General features: G+C 34.8%; 2 protein-coding genes across 7 annotated transcripts; one reads left to right on the plus strand and one right to left on the minus strand.

The window, feature by feature from the left end:
- Nucleotides 1-468: 468 nt before the first annotated feature.
- Nucleotides 469-10984, minus strand: LOC129881384 (putative white-brown complex homolog protein 30). Its single transcript, XM_055955594.1, has 14 exons — nucleotides 10716-10984; nucleotides 10559-10635; nucleotides 9739-10014; nucleotides 8959-9022; nucleotides 8715-8861; nucleotides 8289-8323; nucleotides 7688-7761; nucleotides 6348-7252; nucleotides 4826-5122; nucleotides 3692-4129; nucleotides 3041-3189; nucleotides 2306-2595; nucleotides 2079-2212; nucleotides 469-932 (listed from the first exon to the last, which is right to left on the minus strand). The coding sequence occupies exons 1-14, from the start codon at nucleotides 10940-10942 to the stop codon at nucleotides 776-778; spliced, it is 3270 nt and encodes a 1089-aa protein (XP_055811569.1). The 5' UTR covers nucleotides 10943-10984; the 3' UTR covers nucleotides 469-775.
- A 2773-nt stretch (nucleotides 10985-13757) lies between these two features.
- Nucleotides 13758-20890, plus strand: LOC129882014 (serine/threonine-protein kinase PCRK1-like). 6 transcript variants are annotated; one of them, XM_055956125.1, is made up of 9 exons: nucleotides 13758-13989; nucleotides 14113-14199; nucleotides 14536-14580; nucleotides 14706-14772; nucleotides 15800-16207; nucleotides 18556-18816; nucleotides 18980-19102; nucleotides 19872-20292; nucleotides 20549-20890. In XM_055956125.1, exons 4-9 carry the CDS (start codon nucleotides 14770-14772, stop codon nucleotides 20602-20604), a joined length of 1272 nt encoding a protein of 423 aa, XP_055812100.1. In that variant the 5' UTR covers nucleotides 13758-13989; nucleotides 14113-14199; nucleotides 14536-14580; nucleotides 14706-14769; the 3' UTR covers nucleotides 20605-20890. The 6 variants fall into 6 exon arrangements, with proteins under 6 accessions (XP_055812100.1, XP_055812101.1, XP_055812095.1 ...); XM_055956126.1 differs by having other exon boundaries at nucleotides 13759-13989; nucleotides 14706-14792; nucleotides 19872-20890; XM_055956120.1 differs by having other exon boundaries at nucleotides 13760-13989; nucleotides 19872-20890.
- The last annotated feature ends 1270 nt before the right edge of the window (nucleotides 20891-22160 follow it).

Below are 22160 nucleotides of genomic sequence, written 5' to 3' on the forward strand. Positions count from 1 at the left end.
AGATTCAGTATAATAATAATAATAATAATATTTCTCATCTTTTGATAAAATTGAATTATGATTTCTCTATCATTTTTATTTCACGACAACTCTAATAGTAATATTTCTTTTCTTTGATAAAAAATAAACTCTAATCTCTCATAATTTTCATTTCACTTCGTTAACCATGAAATCACACATTTAATGCCACTATTTTATAAAAAATCCTTCCTTGATCACATAAATCAAGGGTTTACCTTCACATTAGCCTTCAAACTTCATTAGGTACTCCACTTTTCTTTTGACTTTTTAACGAATTTTGAGGCATTTAATATGGCCCAACCCAACCCTTCATGGGACTCAACACGGTCCAGCCTTCCATGAACACACACAAAGTGGAAGCTTAGAGTACACGGATTGATATATCATTGTAGAAATGCAATAACTACATACAATATATCAGATATGGTTCAACCCATCAAAGGTCATTCATTGCACATATCATAAAGTCACTAAAACCACTTCTTACAGACTTGCAATGACCATATACAATACGATCCCTTCTCAGGAACCCTAGCAAAAACTTAGTACATCATACTTTCACTTTGTTCATTGAAAAAGTCACCCCTTCTCCTATTCCATCAATGAAGAAGCTACTTTTGCATTCTCCATGCATTCAGTGTCAAAAAAACTTGTTCTAATATACATTAGATGCCAAAAGCCACTAAACCTATGCCTTTTTTTTTAATCTTGTTGTAAACAACAACAGATGTTAAGAAGAAGAAAAAGAAATGGTTTATTTCTTTTTAATACATACTAAACAAACGTAAGCTATTAAACGAGAAACTACACCAGTAAGAAACAGTAAAATTAGAGAAGAATTCCAGCTATGCACATCAAAGCCTAGCTCCAATAATTTGCCACATCTTGTTATCAACCATACTCCTGAATAACTGAAGAGAAACAAAAAATATATATTAGTGCCTTTCGATACAGGTACGACAATATTTTTGGAGAGTCCGAGTAACATAGCCAAACATATGAGAAAATATTGACTAGATGTGATCAACAAGCAAAAAGGCAAACATATGAGACAATGCTAATCAAATGTGATCAACAACCAAAAATATATGTTGCTCGAACTCTTCAAGTCCAAGAATAACAACTGGTGTGTGTCAGATTCTCTAAAAATAGTGAGTGGATTTTTGGAGGATCCTACATAGGTAATGCAACATTTAAGGAGAGTACGAGTAGCATAGCCAAAAAGATGAGAAAATGCTAATAAAATGTGATTAACAACAACCAAAAAATCTATGTTGCTCGGACTCTTCAAAAATGTCTGACGGGTGCGTGTCGGATCCTCCAAAAATAGTGTATTTTTTGGAGGATTCGACAAGGTTATGACAATATTTTTAGAGAGTTCGAGCAACATAGCCAAACAGATGAGAAAATGCCAAATTAATGAGATCAACAACAATCGGAAATCTTTGTTGCCCGGACTCTTCAAAAATGTCTAACTGGTGCGTGTCAAATCCTCCTAAAGTAGTGCATTTTTTGAGGATTTGACACAGGTATGACAATGTCATAGCCAAATCGATGATCAACAACACCAGGAAATCTATGTTGCTCGGACTCTTCAAAAATGTTAGTCGGGCACGTGCCGGATCCTCCAAAAGTAGTGCATTTTTGGAGGACATGACACGGGTATGATAACATTTTTTGAGAGTTCGAGCAATATAGCCAAAAATTGGTCATTCTATTTGTTTGACCATGTCAGAGTGAAGGTTTTCTTGAAAGTTAAAAACAAGAAAGCCAAAACAGACTGCATTATGCCTTTTATGGACAGGGAATAAATGATGCAAGGCAATAGTCTAAATTTCTACAGCCTTGTCAATGGTGAAAATTGAAAAGCATGTTAAAGTTCTGAGAGCTGGGACTATCAGAGCATCAATTTATAGTTTCCTAAATGTCGATGCAACAACACCAACTAACAAGAACACAACTGCAACTTGTAAGAATGTCGACGAGGGAGCAACTATATGCTTTCACATAATGATCTAGCAGTTCACAGAAGCCTGAGGAGAATATGAACTACCAACCTCTGCGCACTTGCAATGACAAATGCTTCCAGAGCCCACCTTGGGTAGCAAAACTTAGCTATGTATTTTCCGGCAGTACTGTCTGGTTCCAGGCTTGCAATGAGAGTCAAAACAACAGGAACAAGAACACACCACTGTTCGAATGGGGCAAGAAGAAGCTTGTCAGCATAAAGAATCAGGAAAATGAAATACATTATATCAATGGAGAACGTGATTGTAGTACATACCAATTGTGCCTGTCCAGGTGCAAAGCAGATGGCAAACACATAAGCTATGCCAGTCACACAGTATACGAGGCAGAGGAAAACGAGGTAGTTGGCGCCAAAGGATGATCTTGGACTATTTAAGAAATAGAACATAGACAGAAAAACCAAAGGCTTTATAACAGTATTGAAATGGTCTATTGTATCCTTAGAAAGGAAATAAGCTAGACTGCTCATGCCGCTTTCTCTCTCTCTCCAGTATTCTAACTTGTCCAATGAAAAGGATCTCAATGCTGCAATCTTACAGAGGAGTGCTGCAATTCAAGAAGCATCAGGAAATTAGGAATGACATTAAGCAGGAAAAATTGCCGAGTAATTAGAACAGAAAAGCACAACACATTGGAGTACCATGAGGTCTCAGGTTCAAATCCCAACAAAAACAAAAAATTAGGTGATTTCTTCCCATATGTGAGTTACCTGGTACCTGTTGCTGGTGGGAGGTGACAGGTATCTCATGGAATTAGCCAAGGTGCGCACAAGCTGACCCAGACACCATGGTTATCAAAAAAAAGTTGTACTACAAGTAATATATGTATATATGTGGTGAATATACAAGTGTTCTTTTGATATGTGGCAATCAATCAACTTTGAATCATATCATGATAGAAAGTAAAGCAAGTTAAATCCATCAATATCTAAGGTAAAATATATTCAGCTAGAAGATGTCTTGGTTTCGGATTTAGCAAGTTGTCCACTTACACACAGCAATGACACTATACATATAGCCGAAGTATCCAAAGGTGTCCCCCTTCTGGTTGGATAGAATTCCCAAGCATGATCCAGCAACCAACAGGATTAAATAATCTGCTGCTTGTATTTGAGCTTCTCGCAATCGCTGTTTGCCAACCCTGAAGACGGCAATCGGGTTAAACTTAATCATATAATAACTTGCATCAGAAAACTGTGACAAGCTTCATCATTGCATTACACCAATGCCTCACTCTCCCTTGATTATTTGTATAATATTTTTTAGTTCTGTGAAGTTTCAGACAAACAAATTAATTGCTCCATTTGACCATAGATTTTGAAGTTGAAACTTGAAAAATTGAGTTGTGATTTTTGGAACTTGAAGTTGTGGTTGGACATGCATTTTAATAAGAAAAAGTTTGATTTCATGGCCAAATAGATATTTGAAGATAAATCTTCAAAATCCGATCCAACATCTATGACCAAACGCTAGCTTACTGCGTTACTTCTCTCACCAGCTGTTGGACCAGAGAGAGTGGCAGAAATTTTAGCTACAGATATTTCCATGTCATGAACACTTGTTAGTCACTGACGATTTTAGAAAATGAAGAGACTGTAGTAGGGGAAATATAACATTAATCTGGATAGCATAAGATACAACACCTTCCAAGATAGTATCTATACTGCCGGTTTACGCCTGGAGTGTTTCTATTAGACAAGTCATGGGATTTTAACAAGACATGAGACAGAGAATCTCGCTTCTCATGCCATGCATCAACGGAAAAAGATTGGTCAGGAGCTGCTGCAACACCCTTGGAGGACATTGCAATCTGATCACACAATTGCATCATATCTGGGGGTACAGGATAACCATTATGAAGCATCCATCGGACAGGAAGTTGTTCCACGGTCACACCTCCACCTGGTTTGACCATACCCTCAAGGACGTCAATGAAATGGTCAGGAGGATTTACACGATCCGGTACCGCGATTCCAAGATTTGCAAAGTATTCTTCTGCTTTCTTCACAGGGCCGTGATATGCAACAAGACCACCTTTGGCTAGAAGTACCAAGTCATCGAACATCTTGTACAAGGTATAGCTGAAGGACAGAAGGATAAGTCATTCTACCATACATATAATACAATGTCTCAAAATATCTGCACGAAATTCTGCCTTTCATTGCAACAGTCTCAATGGTCACATGATTTCAAAAGACATACCTACAAAGCCAACTCATTTTTTTTCTATGAACAGGAACCACAAATTGATAGAGCAAGAAAGGGAAAACACAAAAGCAAAAGCATCTTAAACTATCTAAATTTCTCAACTTACAATAACCTGTTTTAATAGAACTAATTTAGGTATAGAGGGAAATTACATTTCTGGGGTGATTCTTTTTTTGTTGTTGTAGTGTGTGAACATCTTATCTAAAAGCTTAATTTGTTAGAGTGAGCAATTAATTATATCTCCAACACGCCCCTAACGTGCGGACTTGAATCTTTTTCATCTGCCAAGCACGTTGAAATTCTAACTCAAACCAAGTCGAAGTGTGTGACCAACTGATCTAAAAGCTTAAGTTGCTAGAGAGATCACACTTTCATTTAAATTATTTATCTCCAACATATATGTCTCTGTATAGTTGTAAACAGGCTTCAAATGCCCCTTAATCCACTATTTATAACTTAAGGGAGGTATGTAAAAGTCACACTTTTTAGATAAATAAAACTACGAAATTGCATATCTAGTTTCTCTGCACAATACTAGAAGTTGACTGGGGATAAAAAGCTCCACATACCTTGGCTGGTGAAGAACCATGCAAATGTTTACACCTTCAAGAGCTTCACGTCTAAGAGCTTTAAGAAGTAAGTTTGAGGATGAGCTGTCTAAACCAGATGTAGGTTCATCCAAAATTAGCAGTGAAGGTTCCATGACCATTTCCATCCCCACATTTACTCTTTTCCTCTGTCCACCAGAAATTCCACGCTTCTCTACAGTTCCAACTAGAGAATCTCTAACTGCCTGAAGACCCAATGATTCAATAACTCTCTCAACTACAAGAACCTTATCAGCCTTTGGCAAGTCTGCAGCTAGTCTTTACGATGTTGAAGGTTCAACAGAAGACATAAAATGGCAATAAGAAAATGAGAATGAACATTTAGATGTTAAGTTAATCAAACTTGATATGAATGTAAACTTGGAATAAATAACATCTTATGCATAAGCAAAGCCTAGAATGCATGGAGGCCAAAATTTTCAACCAAGACAATGCTGAACAATGAAATTAAGTGAGCCTTAGTGACATATCCACAATAGCAACAGCTTATGATTTGAACCTTCTATACACGTCAAGATTAGGAATAGATAAGGTTATTATACATGAGGACCCACATTTTCAACTACGAGCATGTAACTTGTGGATATTCCAAATAGAGTCTGTATAACCTAAGATTAGCACACCCTACATAAGAGTTCATAAAACAAGATTTAAAAGAGAAGAAACCGGTTGTTACTGCAAAACACAATGCAAACAACAACAACAACAACATATCCAGTGTAGTCCCACAAGGTGGGGTTTGGGGAGGATAAAGTGTACGCAGACCTTACCCTTACCTCAGAGGTAGAGAGGTTGGTTTCAATAGACCCTCGGCTCAAGGAAAACAGTCCAAAGTAGTCCCGAAAAGAAGTAACAGAAGTACAAGAAATAACAGATAATAACAAAAATAGCAGATAGTAACAAAAAGGGAAACTATAACAAAATAATACGATAATCGAGGTACAAAAAACAAAAGCTAGTAACAAAATTTGAAGGACAAGAAACTACAGGTATTAAGTTCCATATAAACACTTGCTAAATGTAGAATGCTTGATGAGATGCACTTATGCAGATGGCATTGACCCTTAGGAGACACAACCACCATGAGTGAAAAACTAAAAGAGTTATCAAAGTTTATGTACTTCTGGAGAACATATACAATACAAATAGCTAAAGTGTTAAATGCAACTAAATCCTAATTAAGATTAATTGTAAGAAAAATAAATGAAACATCACAAGTTTACACTAATTGATAAGATCTTCTACCATTTTTTATTTTTTTTTAATCTTTACAGAACTCTGGAAAACGTGAAAATTGTTTCAATTATCTTTTCAACTTCCTTGGTAAATAGAAGTTCAAAGAAATACGGAAGGTGATATAACAATTCAAAATAATGCCATTTCAACAAAACAAAAGAATTTTAAAAAAGAAGAAAATTTGGATGTCATGTTCCCAGTAGTGTCAGTCTCTTGAAGATAATGCAGTGTGTATTCGAACTGATACCTGCATCTTGCATTGAATCGAAGGTTCTCTTCCACAGTAAGGTTTCCATGGACTATATCATCTTGGGCAACAAAACCTGTAATTTTCTTGTACGAGTGGATAGATTCCGCCCTTCCATTTATGAGAACCATCCCAGATAATGTGCATTGTGTTAGCTTGCCAGCCACAGCAGAAAGAAAAGTAGTCTTCCCTGCTCCAGATGGACCCATGACGGCAGAAATCCGACCAGGCATAAGTTTTCCAGTAACAGACCTCATCAAATGTTTGTGCTTCTTTTTTAGAGTAATGGTCAAGTCTTTAAAAGCAATCTCAATGGGAGGCCTAGTCTTGATCTCAGTATTATCATCTGTTGCCATTGAGATAACTCCCGAGAATGTCATATTCTTAGTTTTTTGCTCCATAGCTTTCTCTTTCTCAAGCTGACCATATGCATATTTAAAAATTTGGCTCCTAGTATGCAGTTTTTTAGCATTGATCGCTTGCTTCTTTATATTCTTATCTCCAATCTGCATATGGAACCCCTCCATATTGTCTGTTTCATTTTCAATTGAATGCATCATTTTCGTGAGATCACTAGGTTCTTTTTTCTTTCCTTTTCCAGCTGAGCTGCTAGGACCTTTAGGTGGTATGGATGCTTCATCATTAGTTTTAGGTAGGTTGAAACCTCCTCTTGCTCCTTGCTTAACGCTCGTTTTCTTTGAGAATGTGCGAGATAACTGTTGTTGCAATCCAAAAGCACGTTTTTTAGCAACATCTTTTACTAATCCCCACCTTTCTCTTGCTTGTGCAGTTTCTCGCGCATGTCTTGCTGCAGCTTCCCTGGACTTGGCGACTCTTCGATACTTAGTATTTATGACTTGATCAGAGCAATTATAAAAGATGATCAGTATAAAACCCAAAGCACCCTACATGTAAAGGGGAAAAGAGATCAGATACTATGCAACAACTTCAATTTTAAAAAAATCCATCATTAAATTCAGAATAAAAGAGCTCCTCTCTGATTCTAAGATGAAAAAGATTAGACAAGGGAAATTTTGAAATAATTCAACACCTTATGATCTCGTATGGAAACACTTACGCAACGAATATGAGACAGGTTTCTAACTTAAAGTGTTATTCTACATATCAACATCTTCCTTTTTTTACAAGATTGACAAGGGACAATTACTAAGTGTGGCATCCCTGAAAAAACAGAACCAATTTAAAGATAGAGAGATACACAGTTTGAACAGAAGCCCCACTATTACTTCGCCAGATAAATTCAAGCTGAGGACCGCAAAATAGTGTATCTTCATGAAGAAGTAAATGCAATTGACTAAATTAAGTAAGAGGCCACTTACAATAAGTATAAAACCAATTACATGCAGCTTTTGTTTGTCTGATTGTTTGTGGCAGTTACTCAACTTGATGCATTCTGCAATGGTCAAAATGCCAAAAATGAACATCTTTGTTTGCTGCCATAGTGAACGTAAAGCAAAAATAGCTTAACAGATCCCCAAGTAAAATAATCGTGCTACTAGTGTGGTTTGTACATTTTCATGAAAGAACTATCTCGATATTCAAGCAGACATTTAAAAAACAGAAATTTGGATACTGTTTGCTTAAGAAATAAGTTATCTATAAGCCTATACAATAAAGTCGAGACAACAACCCATACCCTCAACTAATACGGGACTCTATAAGTATCTCAAAATTACTGAGAGGTGGAAAACTACAGGCCAAGACCGGCTCAATACAATAAAGTGGACTAGATGAGATCCTAAAGAATAGACTGCAGTGCATGGCTGCAGATAAAGTTTTGTTGATTGTTTTTACTTCTCATCCTGAGCATTAGATATAGTCCAGTCCGTGCTGAAAAAGATTAATATATAGTGGCTGTAACTTTCACCTCCAATTTACCGAGCTAAGCTATTAAAGCTTCCTAGAATCAAAAGGATTTACCTTTCGGTGCTGTAGAGCCCTTCCTGCAGTAATTTCTGGAAGTACACAAATAGAGATATAGTCAATTATGATTGTAATAGAGTTATTACAAATGTGATGATAATGAATGCATCAGAAATTTTAGTCAGATTGTGCAAAATTTGCAAGTACTCCTTCCATCCACTTTTACTTGTCCAGTTTAGAAAATCAAGAGATAATTTATCACTTAGTTCCTAATTTACCCTTATTATTAACTATAGTCATTTCCCAAAGCATTGAATTTATTATATTCAAAGAGTGATATAGTAAAATTGTCATTCTAGTTATTGCTCCTTAAGACGGGTGTTAAGTCACTACTGGACAAGTAAAAATGGATGGACGGAGTACTTGGTTACTGCTTCAGAAGACAAACATGAATACTGTGAGTTCTGGGATCAAATTCAATACCCTTCCGAGCAAATAACCTTTTTGGTGGTAGTTGGACAGTAAGATCCTGGTGAGCAGAATAACTCCCCACCGTTTGTTTCACTACCCCAGCGATCAGCTGCTCCACAAGTGTGATTTACCTTGCCTGGAGGTAACTGGTATGAATATCTGGAAATTTTCTTTACCAAACACGTATTAGTTGATCATATGACTATAGAAGGCATGCTGAAATAGGATAAGCAAAAGTGGAACTAGAAAAACTTACGGTTGACATCCACCAGTTGTTTTGTTGAGTGCAGCACGAGGACAGTAAGCACCTAATGGGCAAGCTGCATAACATATAATAGGGATCCTTCAGATCAAATACCAAAATCTCATGGCTTAAAATGTTTATTCATCAATTACGAAGGTAAGCTGGAGTTCAATACGGAATGTAAGTTACAAAGCTTTTTGAAAGTAAGATAACTAAAATTATATTTGGCAAGACATACATTCAATTCGATAGCATTGATATAATTTACATCATTGTTAATGCAGAGGTTGCTTGGGTCATAGATTGAGTGTTTCAGGACAAGACTAGACTCATTACGAAAACTCTAAATAGGCCTTCATTTCCCCATGCAAGAAGCAACGTATATTCATAATAACTAAGCGAAATAGTGATTTTAATTATAGATGAATAAAATTGAGCATTAAACAATATATGCAAAGAGAGGAATTAAATCCTTTGCAACAGCTAGGCTGCCAAAAGGTTGCTTTTACTTATAACTTAAATCCTTACATATATTATGAACAAAATCTTCAAAACTACACTGGTAATGTAAGAGAATCTTCACATAATCAAATCACTTATATGATAAACAGGTAAATCTCTATGATATTAATTAGTAAGCTGATAAAAATTGTAACTGACCTGCTATAACTGGTAAAACTAAACTGATAATGCAAGAATCTTTATAATATCGGTGCAGTATAACTTAAATTTTTGAGGAATTAACATCTCAGACAATTGATAATAGAGAAGAGAGTCTATAGATATGCTTACGCATCATGCAAGTCAAGCCTCGAGGGCAGAAAAACCCTTCACAACAAGGTTGATTGTCACGAGTACGATCAGGCATATCTTTTGCATTCTTAAGGTCAACTTTCTCATTTACATTTACACTGCAAGACCAGCCTGGTTCACATCCAGGAATCCATGATGTCAAATTACAGTTCCTATTGGGTCTTAAGACTTGAGTTTTTTTGGTTGATTTTGTATCCAAAAAACTTGAGAAGTAGAATTTCATCTCTGCAGCGTTACATAGCCTCTGTGTCACGTCTGTTAAGATGATCAGCATATTGTTAGAGATTAAGGGTGTTTCAAACTATACCAGAATTCAAATAAGCAAAATTTCGATGCACAAATAGGAAACAAAGGGACAAAAACTTCCAATTGATTTTTGTAGCTCATTTCATTTAGAGTTTGAGTTATATATATTGACAGTGTAAAACATGTCAGGCTTAACATGGAGAGGTACGTGTCAACGAAAAATCATAAACCCTTTCTTTAATTTCCCCGTGAATTGATAAAACCGGGCATTTCAAGTGTCAACGGTTGATCATAGTATATACACAATCTTGAATTCATTTGAGAAGACAAAGTGGTGACCAGAATTTCGCTAGCAAGTTCATTAGGATCAACGCATGCATAAAGCATCTTGCGAATAAAAGCACAAGCAAATTACATACAACAACAACATACCCCATGTAGTCCCACACAGAGTTTGGGGAGGGTAGAGCTTACGCAAACCATACTGTTTCCAACAGACCCTCGTGTATGCAACCACATTATTGATAATAACAACAACAAAACAAGTAAATACCTTTGGTCTCTTTAAAGCAATTATTTAAGAATTCCAAGTTTTTGGCAAAATTAAATGCCTCAAACAACTCAGCATCCCTAAAACAAGAAAAGATTAACTTTTTAATAAGAATATAGATAAATAGGAGATGTTAAACTATAATGCAATTAACACTTACACATCATTAATGCAAAATCCCAAAACCTGGGTGATATCCTTATGGAATACTTTTGTAAGATTTGCAAGTTGGCCATAAATGAAAGATGCAAGAATAGGCAGAGCAGTAGGATTAGCATTAGTAGGAGTTTGTTTACTAGCAGGTGCACACCAAACACATGGAGTAAAACCCAAAACAAGAATCATAAACAAATAATAACAGGGTAACCATATCCTTGGTTTACCCATTTCATCTAATATTCCAAATTAATTAATCCCTAAGGAAGATTTCCCAGAAAAATGCCACCACTAAACAAAACATAAAACTCAATAAACTAGAAAATAGAAACAACCCAAGAACCAAAAAGATGATTGTTTTTTTCAAGAAATAGGAAATAGAAACAACCCAAGAACCAAAAAGATTAAATTTTTCAACAAAATAGGAAATATAAACAAACCAAAAAAAACAAAAAGATGAAATTTTTCAAGAGATGAAGGACATTTTTCAAGAAAATAGAAACAACCCAAGAACCAAAAAGATGAAATTTTTACAAGGGATGAAGGACTGTTTGTTTTTATTTGGGTTCAAATGGCCATGGAGACAACAAGAAGCTCCAGAACCAAAAAAAACAAGAAAGGGTTTTTTTGGTCAAAATTTTTGGGAGAAGAATCGTGAGAGAGATGTGTAGATTCTGGGAGGAGCTCCACTGTTTTTGGAAGAGAAATGGCATTGAGAGATTAATGGCTGAATTGGAGGTTAGGAATTAATGTCTGTATGAAATACTCCTATTGCATGCAAATGTTTTTGTTTAGATTGTTTTGTCCAATCATGTCTTTCTATTCCCAACACGTACATTATGTTGAAAAGGCAAAAGGATTGTGAAATTAATGATGACTATAAAAAAAAAAACACTATTAAAATTGATCAATTATCGAATCGATCGATTTAATCCCAATTAATATTTTTACAAAGTAAATTGATAGAGCTTAATCGATTTTTTTGGGCAAAAAAATAAAAAATAAAAAATTCACTAGGTTCTTTGATCAATTTTTAAAAAATGATCGTTTTGATTAAAAAAATACATAGTACGATCGACTTTTTTATTTTTTCCTATTTTTTTATGTGCAAAGTTTGATCGAGCTCTATGAATTTTATTAGGAGAAAATTTGTGATCAAATCAATTACTTTTCTGATATTTTTTGCCATATTTGTAATAATATTTTTTTATAGTCACCATTAGTTTTAAAATTTATTCAGTTAGTTGGATCAATCAAAGATATTTCATTTTAGCATAATTAAGGAAGTAAAAATATTTAAGATATATTTGAGTGATTAAAATAGACTTACTTCCATGAATAAGTGATAATTTTAACTAAAAAATCAATCTCTAAATCTCAAATAAAGATAAAAGAGAAAATAAAATAAAGTGATTACATATCAAATATGCCAATGGCGAGCAATCGTTGGCATAATGAACATGTAATCTTGAGGCCTCTCTCTTTTCCGTCCTCCAATTGTGTCCTGCATAAATTCTATTATCAACATATTTTATTTGAGATATTCAAGTATTAGTTATTGAATAGTTTAAAGAATATTTTGATTGAGATTAATGCATGTATTTGCAATGTTAGAGTAGATACTTCGCTTGGACTAATTCTTGAGCAATATCACATCTAATATTGAATGCACCGATTAAGTTATTTACTCTACCATACATTTTAATTAGTTTTCTTTTCCTCTTTGGAGTAGAGTCAGGGTAAAATGAATGAAACAACATACTGTGTTATAGTCGTGCTGGATTTGTAATTAGTCACTTGATAATCAATAAAATTTGTTAATTACCAAAAAAAAAAAAGAAGAATACTTTGTTTGAGATAAGATATAAGAATTTGTAAGATCATTATAATGTGGTTTAAAAGTCTTGTGAATTGGTAAGATCAGTGGAATGTGGTTGACCTAAAATGTTGAGAGGTGAGTGCTACATTCCATAAAGATGTGAATTTGATAATGTATTTTTTTTTACTAATAATTGATTGTTTTGACTTTTAAAAATGTCTTTCATTGCTTCGAATTGACCATGTGATGATGAATTTCAAAAATTACGACTATTGTGAAGATGAATACTATGATGAAGATATAGGAGCAAATTAAGACTAATATTGTTTATGGGGAAGAATGTGCATATGGAGATTTATATGTTTCTTATTATAATTACAAGAATAAAAATATCATGATTACATAATAAACATGCTTTAAGATATAATGCTTCTACACACATTTCTTGTTATGGTTCTAGTAACCACAATATATATTATATGGTTCATATCATTTTTTTTATTTAATTAATACATGATTGGATTTTAATAAAATTGATATAATTCAAGGAGAACTACACCCCAAAAAGTAACTATTGAGGTGAGAATACTTAAGATATCCATTAATCATTATGGGAATTGTCTTATACCTACAATAGGATCATAACATTTTTTTTACTTGAGAAATAAAAATACTTTAAAATATAGGCTTCTACATATTTCTTTTTGTCATTCTTCTAGTAATGAAGATAGTAATGACGAGAAGATAATTATGTGGTTGAGTTTAAAATTATTTAAATTTCAGTTCAATTTTTTATTTAATCAATGCAAAACTCAAATATCATATTTTACAATAGAACCATAACAAAATTGATTCTCACTCAAACATAACAACATCCCAAACTAATTATATAAGAAGGATCTACGAGGAGATTTTATCTATTAAAATAATTTCATATTTTATCCCTATAATTATTATTATCCCCTTTTCAAGAAAAAACCAAATGGTTTCAACTTTATTTTACCCCCCCCCCCCCCCCCCCCCCAACTATACTCATTTTATCACTCAATCACCAATTCTTTGTACACAAAAAGACAAAAAAAGTGCTCTTCCAGCCTATACATATTCCTTTGTCCCTTTGAGAGGGGCCCTTTTCTTATTACTTGGCATATAGTACATTTTGATAAAAATATATTTGTGTATCAAATCTTTCTTGAAAAAAACAGTGTGAATACAGTATAGTGTTGGAGAAACTTTCCTTTGTTTTGTGGGGTATGGTTTTAGTATTTGAATAGCAGACTTCAAATGCTGCTGCCGTGTGAAGACTTTTCTCAAGTCATACCAAGTCTTTTGCCATCTTTGTCAAGATAGAGCCTTTTATTGGAGCTGAAATTTTATCAAATTCTAAATAATACTGCAATTTATGAGCAAGATTTGAGATAAAAAATTATGATGTGGGTTCAGATTTAGCAGCCTAAAGGTGAGTTTTTCGAGATTTTGAGTGCCATTTTTTTTGTGATTATTGGGAGTTAAAGTGAAAAGATGAATGTGGGGTTTTATGGGTCATTGAGTTTTGTAAGTTTTCACACCTTTGTATTCACAGGAACTGTGAATTGGGGCTTTTGGTTATTCAAGAACTGAAAAAGATTGAATCTTGTGCTTTGTAGATGGTGGGTTGTCTACATTTCTGGTAATTTTACCCTTTTGGGGTTTTTCTGTTCTACTTGATTTTTATGGCTACAAATTTATATGTAAATTTAAGGTTGTGGAGAATTTTTTAATTGCTTCCGTTGGTTGGCTGCATGAACTTTCACGTTATTGATGAGGGCTTGTAATCTTTCCCTGAACCATTTTTTTCAAAAGAAGAGAAGAAAAGGAAATTTAAGGTTGTATATTAGCTCGTGTTGATAATTAAGTATTGTTTTCAAGCAGTTGGGTCAACTTTTGTTGTCCAAATGAAACATATGGATATTGAGAATTCATATAACCAAGCCAATTAGTTTAATATATTTCCATTTATGAACAGATTGAGATAAGCTTATGCTGTGGGTTCAGATTTAGCAGCCTAAAGGTGAGTCTTTTTTAGTTTTTGAGTACTTTTTTCTTTTTGTGTCTATTGGCAATCAAAGTAAAATTTTGAATGAGGGGTTTTTATGGCTCATTGAGTTAAAAGTTTTCGCTTCTCTGTATCCACAGGAATTGTAAAATTGGGCTTTTGGCTATCCAAGTACTGAAAAAGATTGAATCTTGTGTCCCGTAGATGGTGGGTTTTCTACATTTCTGGTAATTTTACCTTTTTGGGTTGTTTCTGTTTTGTTTGGTTCTGATGGCAACAAAACATATGGAAATTTAAGGTTGTATTTAGCTTTCATCTTGATGATTAAGTATTGTTTTCAAGCAGTTGGGTTAACCTTTGTTGTCCAAATGTAACATAATGGACATTGAGAATTCATATAACCAAGACAATTAGTTTGGGATTGAGTGGTGTTTCTCTTTCAAGGGTTTTAGAGAAAATCTTTCTTCTTTTCTTTTCTTTATTTCATTAGTATGGAGGTCGCGGATTAGGGTAGTAGGTAGTTGAGTGGTAGTTGGGAGCATCGTGTCTGTCGTAGAATTAGCTTTATTCGTGTATTTTCTTGCTTTTGATATATGTTATCTTTTGTTGTATATTGTGTTTTGGATACCACACTATTTCACCATTTCGCTGTTGTTGTTGTTCCTTGTCTGGATCTTATATGCTACTTTCCTTATTTGTTGCCATGTTCTCATCACTGTCATATTCCCTTCTTAAACAATTACTTTGATGTTGCACTTGAGCCGAGGATCTTTTGGAAATAGCCTCTCTACCTCTCGGTCCTCTCTGAGGTAGGGGTAAGGTTTGCGTACACCCTTCGCTTCCTTCTTCTCCCCATACTTCACTTGTGGGATTTGACTCGGTACGTTGTTGTTGTTGTTGTATTTCTTTTGAGATCCATGGAGCAATTGCCATTAGGTTTGGTAGGAAAGAATTGATTTATTACCAATGGCTTCTCTTTTTGCATTTCCATGGATTGGTTGGTTAGTCTTCTGCCTATGTATCATTTTCTTTTGATGAATTTCTTTATACAGTGTCCTTATTTTTACTTAAACAAGGCATGTGGACTTTTCCTGTTCCTTAAAGTCTTGGATAAATTTTGCAGACATCCGTGTAATCAGATATTCAAATATGATATGCTTCATTACGTGACAAGTACTACCATTATGTGAAATTACTCGTATACTAATTGAGCATTCTGGATTTGCACCTGCAGGGAGGGTATTTTAGTAGTATACTGAAGGACATGAAGTGTTTTCCGTTCTACACTGGTGAGAAGAAGGAAGAACCTAAGACAGCAAAGTCAAATCCAGTTCTGTCCTCTTTTGGTCTTTCGGATAGTGAATTTCGGCATTCTCATCGTGAGTCCAGCTCTCAGAATGTATCAGATACCAGCACAGAGTCCAGAGGAAGGAGCCAATTTCCAAGCCTGTCTGATAGGCCTTCCGATCTCAGGGCATTTACATTCTCAGAACTGAAAGCAGCAACGAAGAATTTCAACCGTACTACCAAGATTGGGGAAGGTGGATTTGGATGTGTATATAAGGCCACAGTAAAAACTGGTGAGGATTCAGTTCAAAAGATTGACGTGGCTGTAAAACAACTTGGTAGAAGAGGATTACAGGTAACTAAATTCTTTCTAAGCTCGGATAATTATGTATTAGAAATATTTGGATCTTGCACTTTGACATCATTATTTATTAGGTGTTGGCACTTTGCAGTTGATACACACTTCATCATCTCTAAACTTTTTAGCTGCCTGAAACTAAATCAAAATGTTACTTCAACCATTGTCATTTCTCTTCCCATTTAAGCCTCGCTTACGGAGCCGTATTGGAAAACTTTGGGAATCTTTTAGGAGTACAGAAACCAGGAAGAGTAAACTGTTCTACTGTATGAAGTCGCTAGGGAAATATTTTAACTTTTAACGTTTTGTACATATATAAACCCATACAACGAATATATACTAACTAATTTGAATTGGCTTGACGTTAATCAAAATATATGATCTGACCGTGCATTGGAAGCCCATGGATTTGAATGATCTCTTATGTTAAAACCCATCCTTTTGTTTTGCACTTTAACTCTGTTTTTTTTGTTGTATAGTGATGTACTCATGGATTGCCCCCATCAAAATGACTTATAGGACTACCACCACAACAACAACATGCCCAGTGTAATCCTAGAAGTGAGGATTACTAAAAGGATGACCATAGATGGAAAATTCCACATATTTGAAAAATTGTAGATACAAGTCTATTCCTTTGAACTTAAAAAAGTGGTGAACCCCAGAATTTTTTACCATTTTAGAAAGAAGTGCTGAACCTCAGAAGTATAGTTGGTATATTGCTTCCAACATGTGATGGCTCCATTTAATATGGTTCTGTGAGAAGCACGAGCCGCTTACTCTCGCCTAGTGAGAAAATCTTCTGATGTTGAGGACCATCGGACAAATAGTTGTTTGCTTGCCCCATTGAAACATTCTTCTCAGCGTAGACGGGTGATTGGTGCAGGTATTTGTTTTGGATTATTTAGTAGTCTGAAGAGAGCATTTTCCATAGTGGGGGTTTGTCCAATATGACCTTTCACATATCTAAAATGAGAACAAAGAACGAAAAAGGATTTATGTTTCCCAACTTCAATAAAAACATTATCTGCAATAGATTTTTGATTTGAGATGCCTAATGTCTAGGCACTTTCTTAGGCTTGCGTTCATCTTATATGCGACTGAAGCACAGCGATGCTGAACTTCTATTTCTCTTATTCAAATATCAACATGTAAACCTCACTGGAGTTTCATTTCGTTGAAACTCCATATGTTTTTGTTGCATAACTTTAGAAGAGCGAATGGTACAGAGAATTCATAAATCTGAACCTACTATGGAGTTTGGGATTGAGTTATAGTGAGTTGATATTATTGATTGATGATTGTTTTAATCATGAATTGAAGTTCTAATTTATCTTCAAGTATGATAATACTCCCTTTATTCCATGTTGTTGACCTATTTACTATTTGGTGAGTCAATAAAATTCTTTCATGACTGCTATTTTATTACTCCTTCGCTTTCAATTTGTTAGTCTGGTTTTGACTTGGCACAAAATTTAAGAAAGTAAAGACTTTCAAATCTTGAGGTCTTAAACTATAAATATGTGGAATGTACCAAAGTGCCCTTTATTTTTGTGGTCTTAAATATGCCATGTGGAAAGTTGAAATTACAAAGTTACAAAAAAAGGAAAGAGACATTCTTTTTGAAGCAGACTAAAAAGGAAAGTAAGACAAACAAATCAAAACGGAGGGAGTAATTATTTTTTTTCTTATTTTTTAGCTTAAACATTGGAGGAAGTAGATGCTTTTCATCTTGTTTCTAAATATATCATTTTCATTCAGAAAGAAGCTATTCAACATCCAATACTACACCAAAAATGTAATAAAGTCAACTCTGATAAACTTAATAGGTCATTTAATTGTGGTAAGAGGTCGTAATGGGGAAATCTTCTTCTCTGTACATAATTGTACATTGTCAGCTCATGAATAGGGTGCTTGGAAAGCTGCTTACACTTCAGCTTTCGACATTCTACGATGTCTTCACTTTGGTCACTAGGACCAATCGTTGATGGTAACGGTGAAGATTCTGCAGAATAATAGGTACTCAGACTGCTTCTCATATAGCAACTTTTGACGTTCTACTATGTCTTTACTTTAGTCATTAGGAGAACACCTTGATGGTTATAGTGAACCTTCTGCAATATAACTAACTTATTTCACATGTTTTATTGTGACTTACCCACCAATTTTCAGGTTTTTAGCTGCCGTTTTAGTTAATCTTCTTAGGCATAAATTTGGTGAACACGATTAATAACCAGTCTGCTTACAATAGTTCTGTGGGATGGACCATGATATTAAAGAAAACATGATACGCATGTTCTTGTTCCAATTTGTAGTAACGTACTCTTCTTGATGCTATTCAATAGGGCCACAAAGAGTGGGTGACAGAAGTCAACGTTCTCGGGGTGGCTGAACACAGGAACCTCGTCAAATTAGTAGGCTATTGCGCGGAAGATGATGAGAGAGGAATCCAGCGGCTTTTGGTGTATGAATATATGCCTAACAAAAGTGTCGAGAATCATTTGTCAGCTCGGTCAGAAACCCCTCTCTCCTGGGCAATGAGGTTAAAGATAGCCCAAGATGCTGCTCGTGGCTTAGCATACCTACATGAAGAAATGGATGTTCAGGTGCTTTTCCCACTTAGCTATTTACACCTATATAAAGGTGTAAAATGTGTAACTAGCAAGGACTTCATCAACCTTGTGCCTTTTGTTTTGTTACCTCAAGTTGTTAATGTTTTGAGTCGTTTATTGTGCAGAATCCTGATGTCTCTCTTCTTTAATATTGTAGATCATCTTCAGAGATTTTAAATCTTCAAACATTCTTTTGGACGAGCAATGGAATGCAAAGTTGTCAGATTTTGGATTGGCTAGGTTGGGACCTCCTGAGGGTCTAACCCATGTCTCAACTGCGGTATGCTCACATAAATTGTTTGCATGCATCTCAATACATGTGTCCTGAAGATCTTGTCCTTTGGTATTTTTCACTTTTTCTTGTTTGTTCATTAGTTTTTCTAATTAATGTTGATATAGTCATAGACCTCTCCTTTTACGGAATTAATCAAACTATGATTTATCTATTTTCTTCCCTGGATTTCCTTGCGAAAAATAGTCTTCCGTCTCTTAATTCTATATTTCATCCATGTCACGTTCTAACAAAAATGTTCCATTTGTTACTTTCATGGAAAGCCAAGAAGGTTGTTGCCGAAATTGCCAATTCATTTTGGTCCACTGTCAGTTTAGCAGTTGTAGGTAAATATGTACTTTTCCTTGGTTCATAAACATAAGATAACATTTAAGGAGAAGCAAATTCAACACCAAAACCACCTCCTCGTCCCTAGCCAGCTTTCCGAGAATCTGGCTCAGCAACCTAGTATGATTTCGTTTGTTAGCCATTTGATTCGATGAATTATTGGAAACTAGTAGAATCAGACAACACATCTTAATTCACTGTTACATAAGCTTTATCCCCCCCCCCCCCCACACACACACACTGCACATGCAAGAAATTTCTTATAATTTCAATAGAATGTCAAAACATTGTTACAACACTCCATTATATTTGTCAACATTTTTCTTATATTGTTTCTTCTTATGATGCCATACATATGGCTTGAAAATCATAAACCTAAGAATTCGTAATGATTATAGTCTGGTTGCATATCACATCTCTATCGTATCAGGTTGTTGGAACCATGGGATATGCTGCTCCTGAATATGTTCAAACTGGCCGTCTCACTTCCAAGAGTGATGTGTGGAGCTATGGTGTCTTTCTCTATGAGCTGATTACTGGTCGACGCCCATTAGATCGAAATCGGCCTAGGAGCGAGCAGAAGCTCTTAGAGTGGGTAAAGCCATACATATCAGATTCTAAGAAGTTTCAGCAAATATTAGACCCAAGGCTTGATGGTAAAATCTCAAGGTCAGCCCAGAAACTCTCCATTGTCGCCAACCGCTGCTTGGTCAGACATGCAAAGTCGCGTCCAAAAATGAGTGAAGTACTGGTAATGGTGAACAAAGTTGTCGAGACATCAACAGGAATAGGAAATCCTGAACCACCTGTGAAAAAAGAAGAACCAACTTCATCAGAATCTGAAAGGAAAGGTAAGAGGAAGATCATTGATATCAAACTTGGAGATGGTAGCGGGTTAGTACACATGTGGTCAACAAAACTGATAAACACCTGTTAATATATTAGTTTCCAATATGCACAAACAAAACAAATAGTTGAAAAAAAAAGTTTAACAAAACATTATAACCGTCAGAGCGAAAGGTAATCAAGAAGTGCAAAAATCATATTACTCCTGATATGAATGGGGTCTCTTCTGTTATTTTCTTATACCGTCTCTCGGATTGGCAGCATGTGGTATTTTCGACACTATATGTGACTTGCTGCAGAATCTTCTGAGGATCTAAGACGATGAATGAAGGGGTTTGGCGTTTGATCATGGTAATACTGATCTTGATATTTTCAGTTTTGATTGACAATGTCTTGTATAGTTTTCCACCTTCCATGATATGCAAGAAAATGAACAAAATGAGAAAGTTCATCTTGTTACACATGAAAGTTTGTTTTGTTATACATGAAAATTCATCATGGTTCGTTTAGGAATGTAATTTGAAACAAACATTCAAGTGAAATATTGGAGCTTGTAATGACAATGTTGCTAGCCATAATGAAAGAGAAAGGTGCTTACAATTATATTAGTTTGCCAATATTTTGATTTATACAGAACTTTGTTTGTTTGATCTTATTATGTGCTCTGTACACATGCTTGGTTGAAAAGGGAAAGGGGGAGACTTGTTTGCTTTCCTTGGGTTGAAGGCATACATATATAGTTGAAGGAAGGGGCTGATCCGATAGTGTGTGCTGGCCGGTTCAATACTATACTCCTTGCTTTCAGAGCTGGAAAGAGCAAGTGGAATAATTCGGTAATCCAGGGCTCCATTGCGTGTGATCGAGGTAGAAGTTCTTTTTTAGAAAAATGAGTTCTTTTTTAGAAAAATGTGAATGGAAAAAAATTCTGACCACCGGTAGCGAATGCTTTTGAAAAGATTTGAAGGTAGAAGGCTGTTTCTGGCTAGCTCCGGAAGCAGAGGGTAGTTCCGGTAAGAGAGAAAGTTTGATTGATAAGGGCATTCTGTGGATGGAGGAATTGGCACAAATATGATCTGAAGTAATGTGTTGCCGTGAATTGGCGGTAGAAATAATTGAACTTTGGCCATAGTTTGAGCCTAACTTCATGTACCAAGTTCTGTTGAATCATCAAAAATGTAAATTTCAGACACAACATATCGAAATATTCATCAATATAAATAAGTGATGCCTTGTTCATAGTATAACAATGTAAGAAAGAATATAGAAACGTGTGGAGACGGATTCATGATTTGAAGTTATATGGATTTTCAATGATTTCAAATATAAAAGAAAAAGCTTTATTCTCTGTGTCCGAAAGGAATTAAACTTTCATCGAGGAGGGATAAAGCTTAAGTAACTTCGATAAGTTCGATTTCTATCTTTGGACAAAATTCTCCTCCATACCTAACAAATTATAGAGAGTCTAATATTATATCATCATGTGTGTCTTCTTAAATAAATTGAGCAAAAAGTAAAATTTCTTCTTTCTTTCTTTGTATTTTTATTTTTCACTTATGGAGCTAAAAAAAACTACTTATTTATACATTTTGTACTTTTTTAAAATAAAATTTACCCCTAGATTCAAGTATTAAGATTCAAGACAATTTTTTTAATCCTTACTATATATATACACAAGAGTTACGCTATCTTATTGTATCTTGATTTATGAGATACTCTATAATGCATGCCTTAGAAGAAAAAATTAGACCCACAACTATTTTATTATATATTTATGAAAATTTTCCAATTATATATATGTAATTTGGAATTAATTTGGTTTGATTTAACTTTTTATTAATTAAAATAAAATCAAACTATGATATTGTTTCTTCCA

The sequence above is a fragment of the Solanum dulcamara genome, chromosome 3, assembly GCF_947179165.1.
Source record: "Solanum dulcamara chromosome 3, daSolDulc1.2, whole genome shotgun sequence".
Lineage (NCBI taxonomy): Eukaryota > Viridiplantae > Streptophyta > Magnoliopsida > Solanales > Solanaceae > Solanum > Solanum dulcamara.

Excerpts from the sequence above, each read along its gene's own strand:
- LOC129881384 (XM_055955594.1), bottom strand. The coding sequence starts at position 10,942 with ATGGGTAAACCAAGGATATGGTTACCCTGTTATTATTTGTTTATGATT. Across the intron at positions 10,015-10,558 it reads TTGCTTTAAAGAGACCAAAG|ACGTGACACAGAGGCTATGT; the intron begins GTATTTACTTGT and ends TCATCTTAACAG. Across the intron at positions 2,213-2,305 it reads CACCTGGACAGGCACAATTG|TGGTGTGTTCTTGTTCCTGT; the intron begins GTATGTACTACA and ends CCATTCGAACAG.
- LOC129882014 (XM_055956120.1), top strand. Across the intron at positions 16,208-18,555 it reads TTGGTAGAAGAGGATTACAG|GGCCACAAAGAGTGGGTGAC; the intron begins GTAACTAAATTC and ends GCTATTCAATAG. Across the intron at positions 18,817-18,979 it reads ATGAAGAAATGGATGTTCAG|ATCATCTTCAGAGATTTTAA; the intron begins GTGCTTTTCCCA and ends TTAATATTGTAG.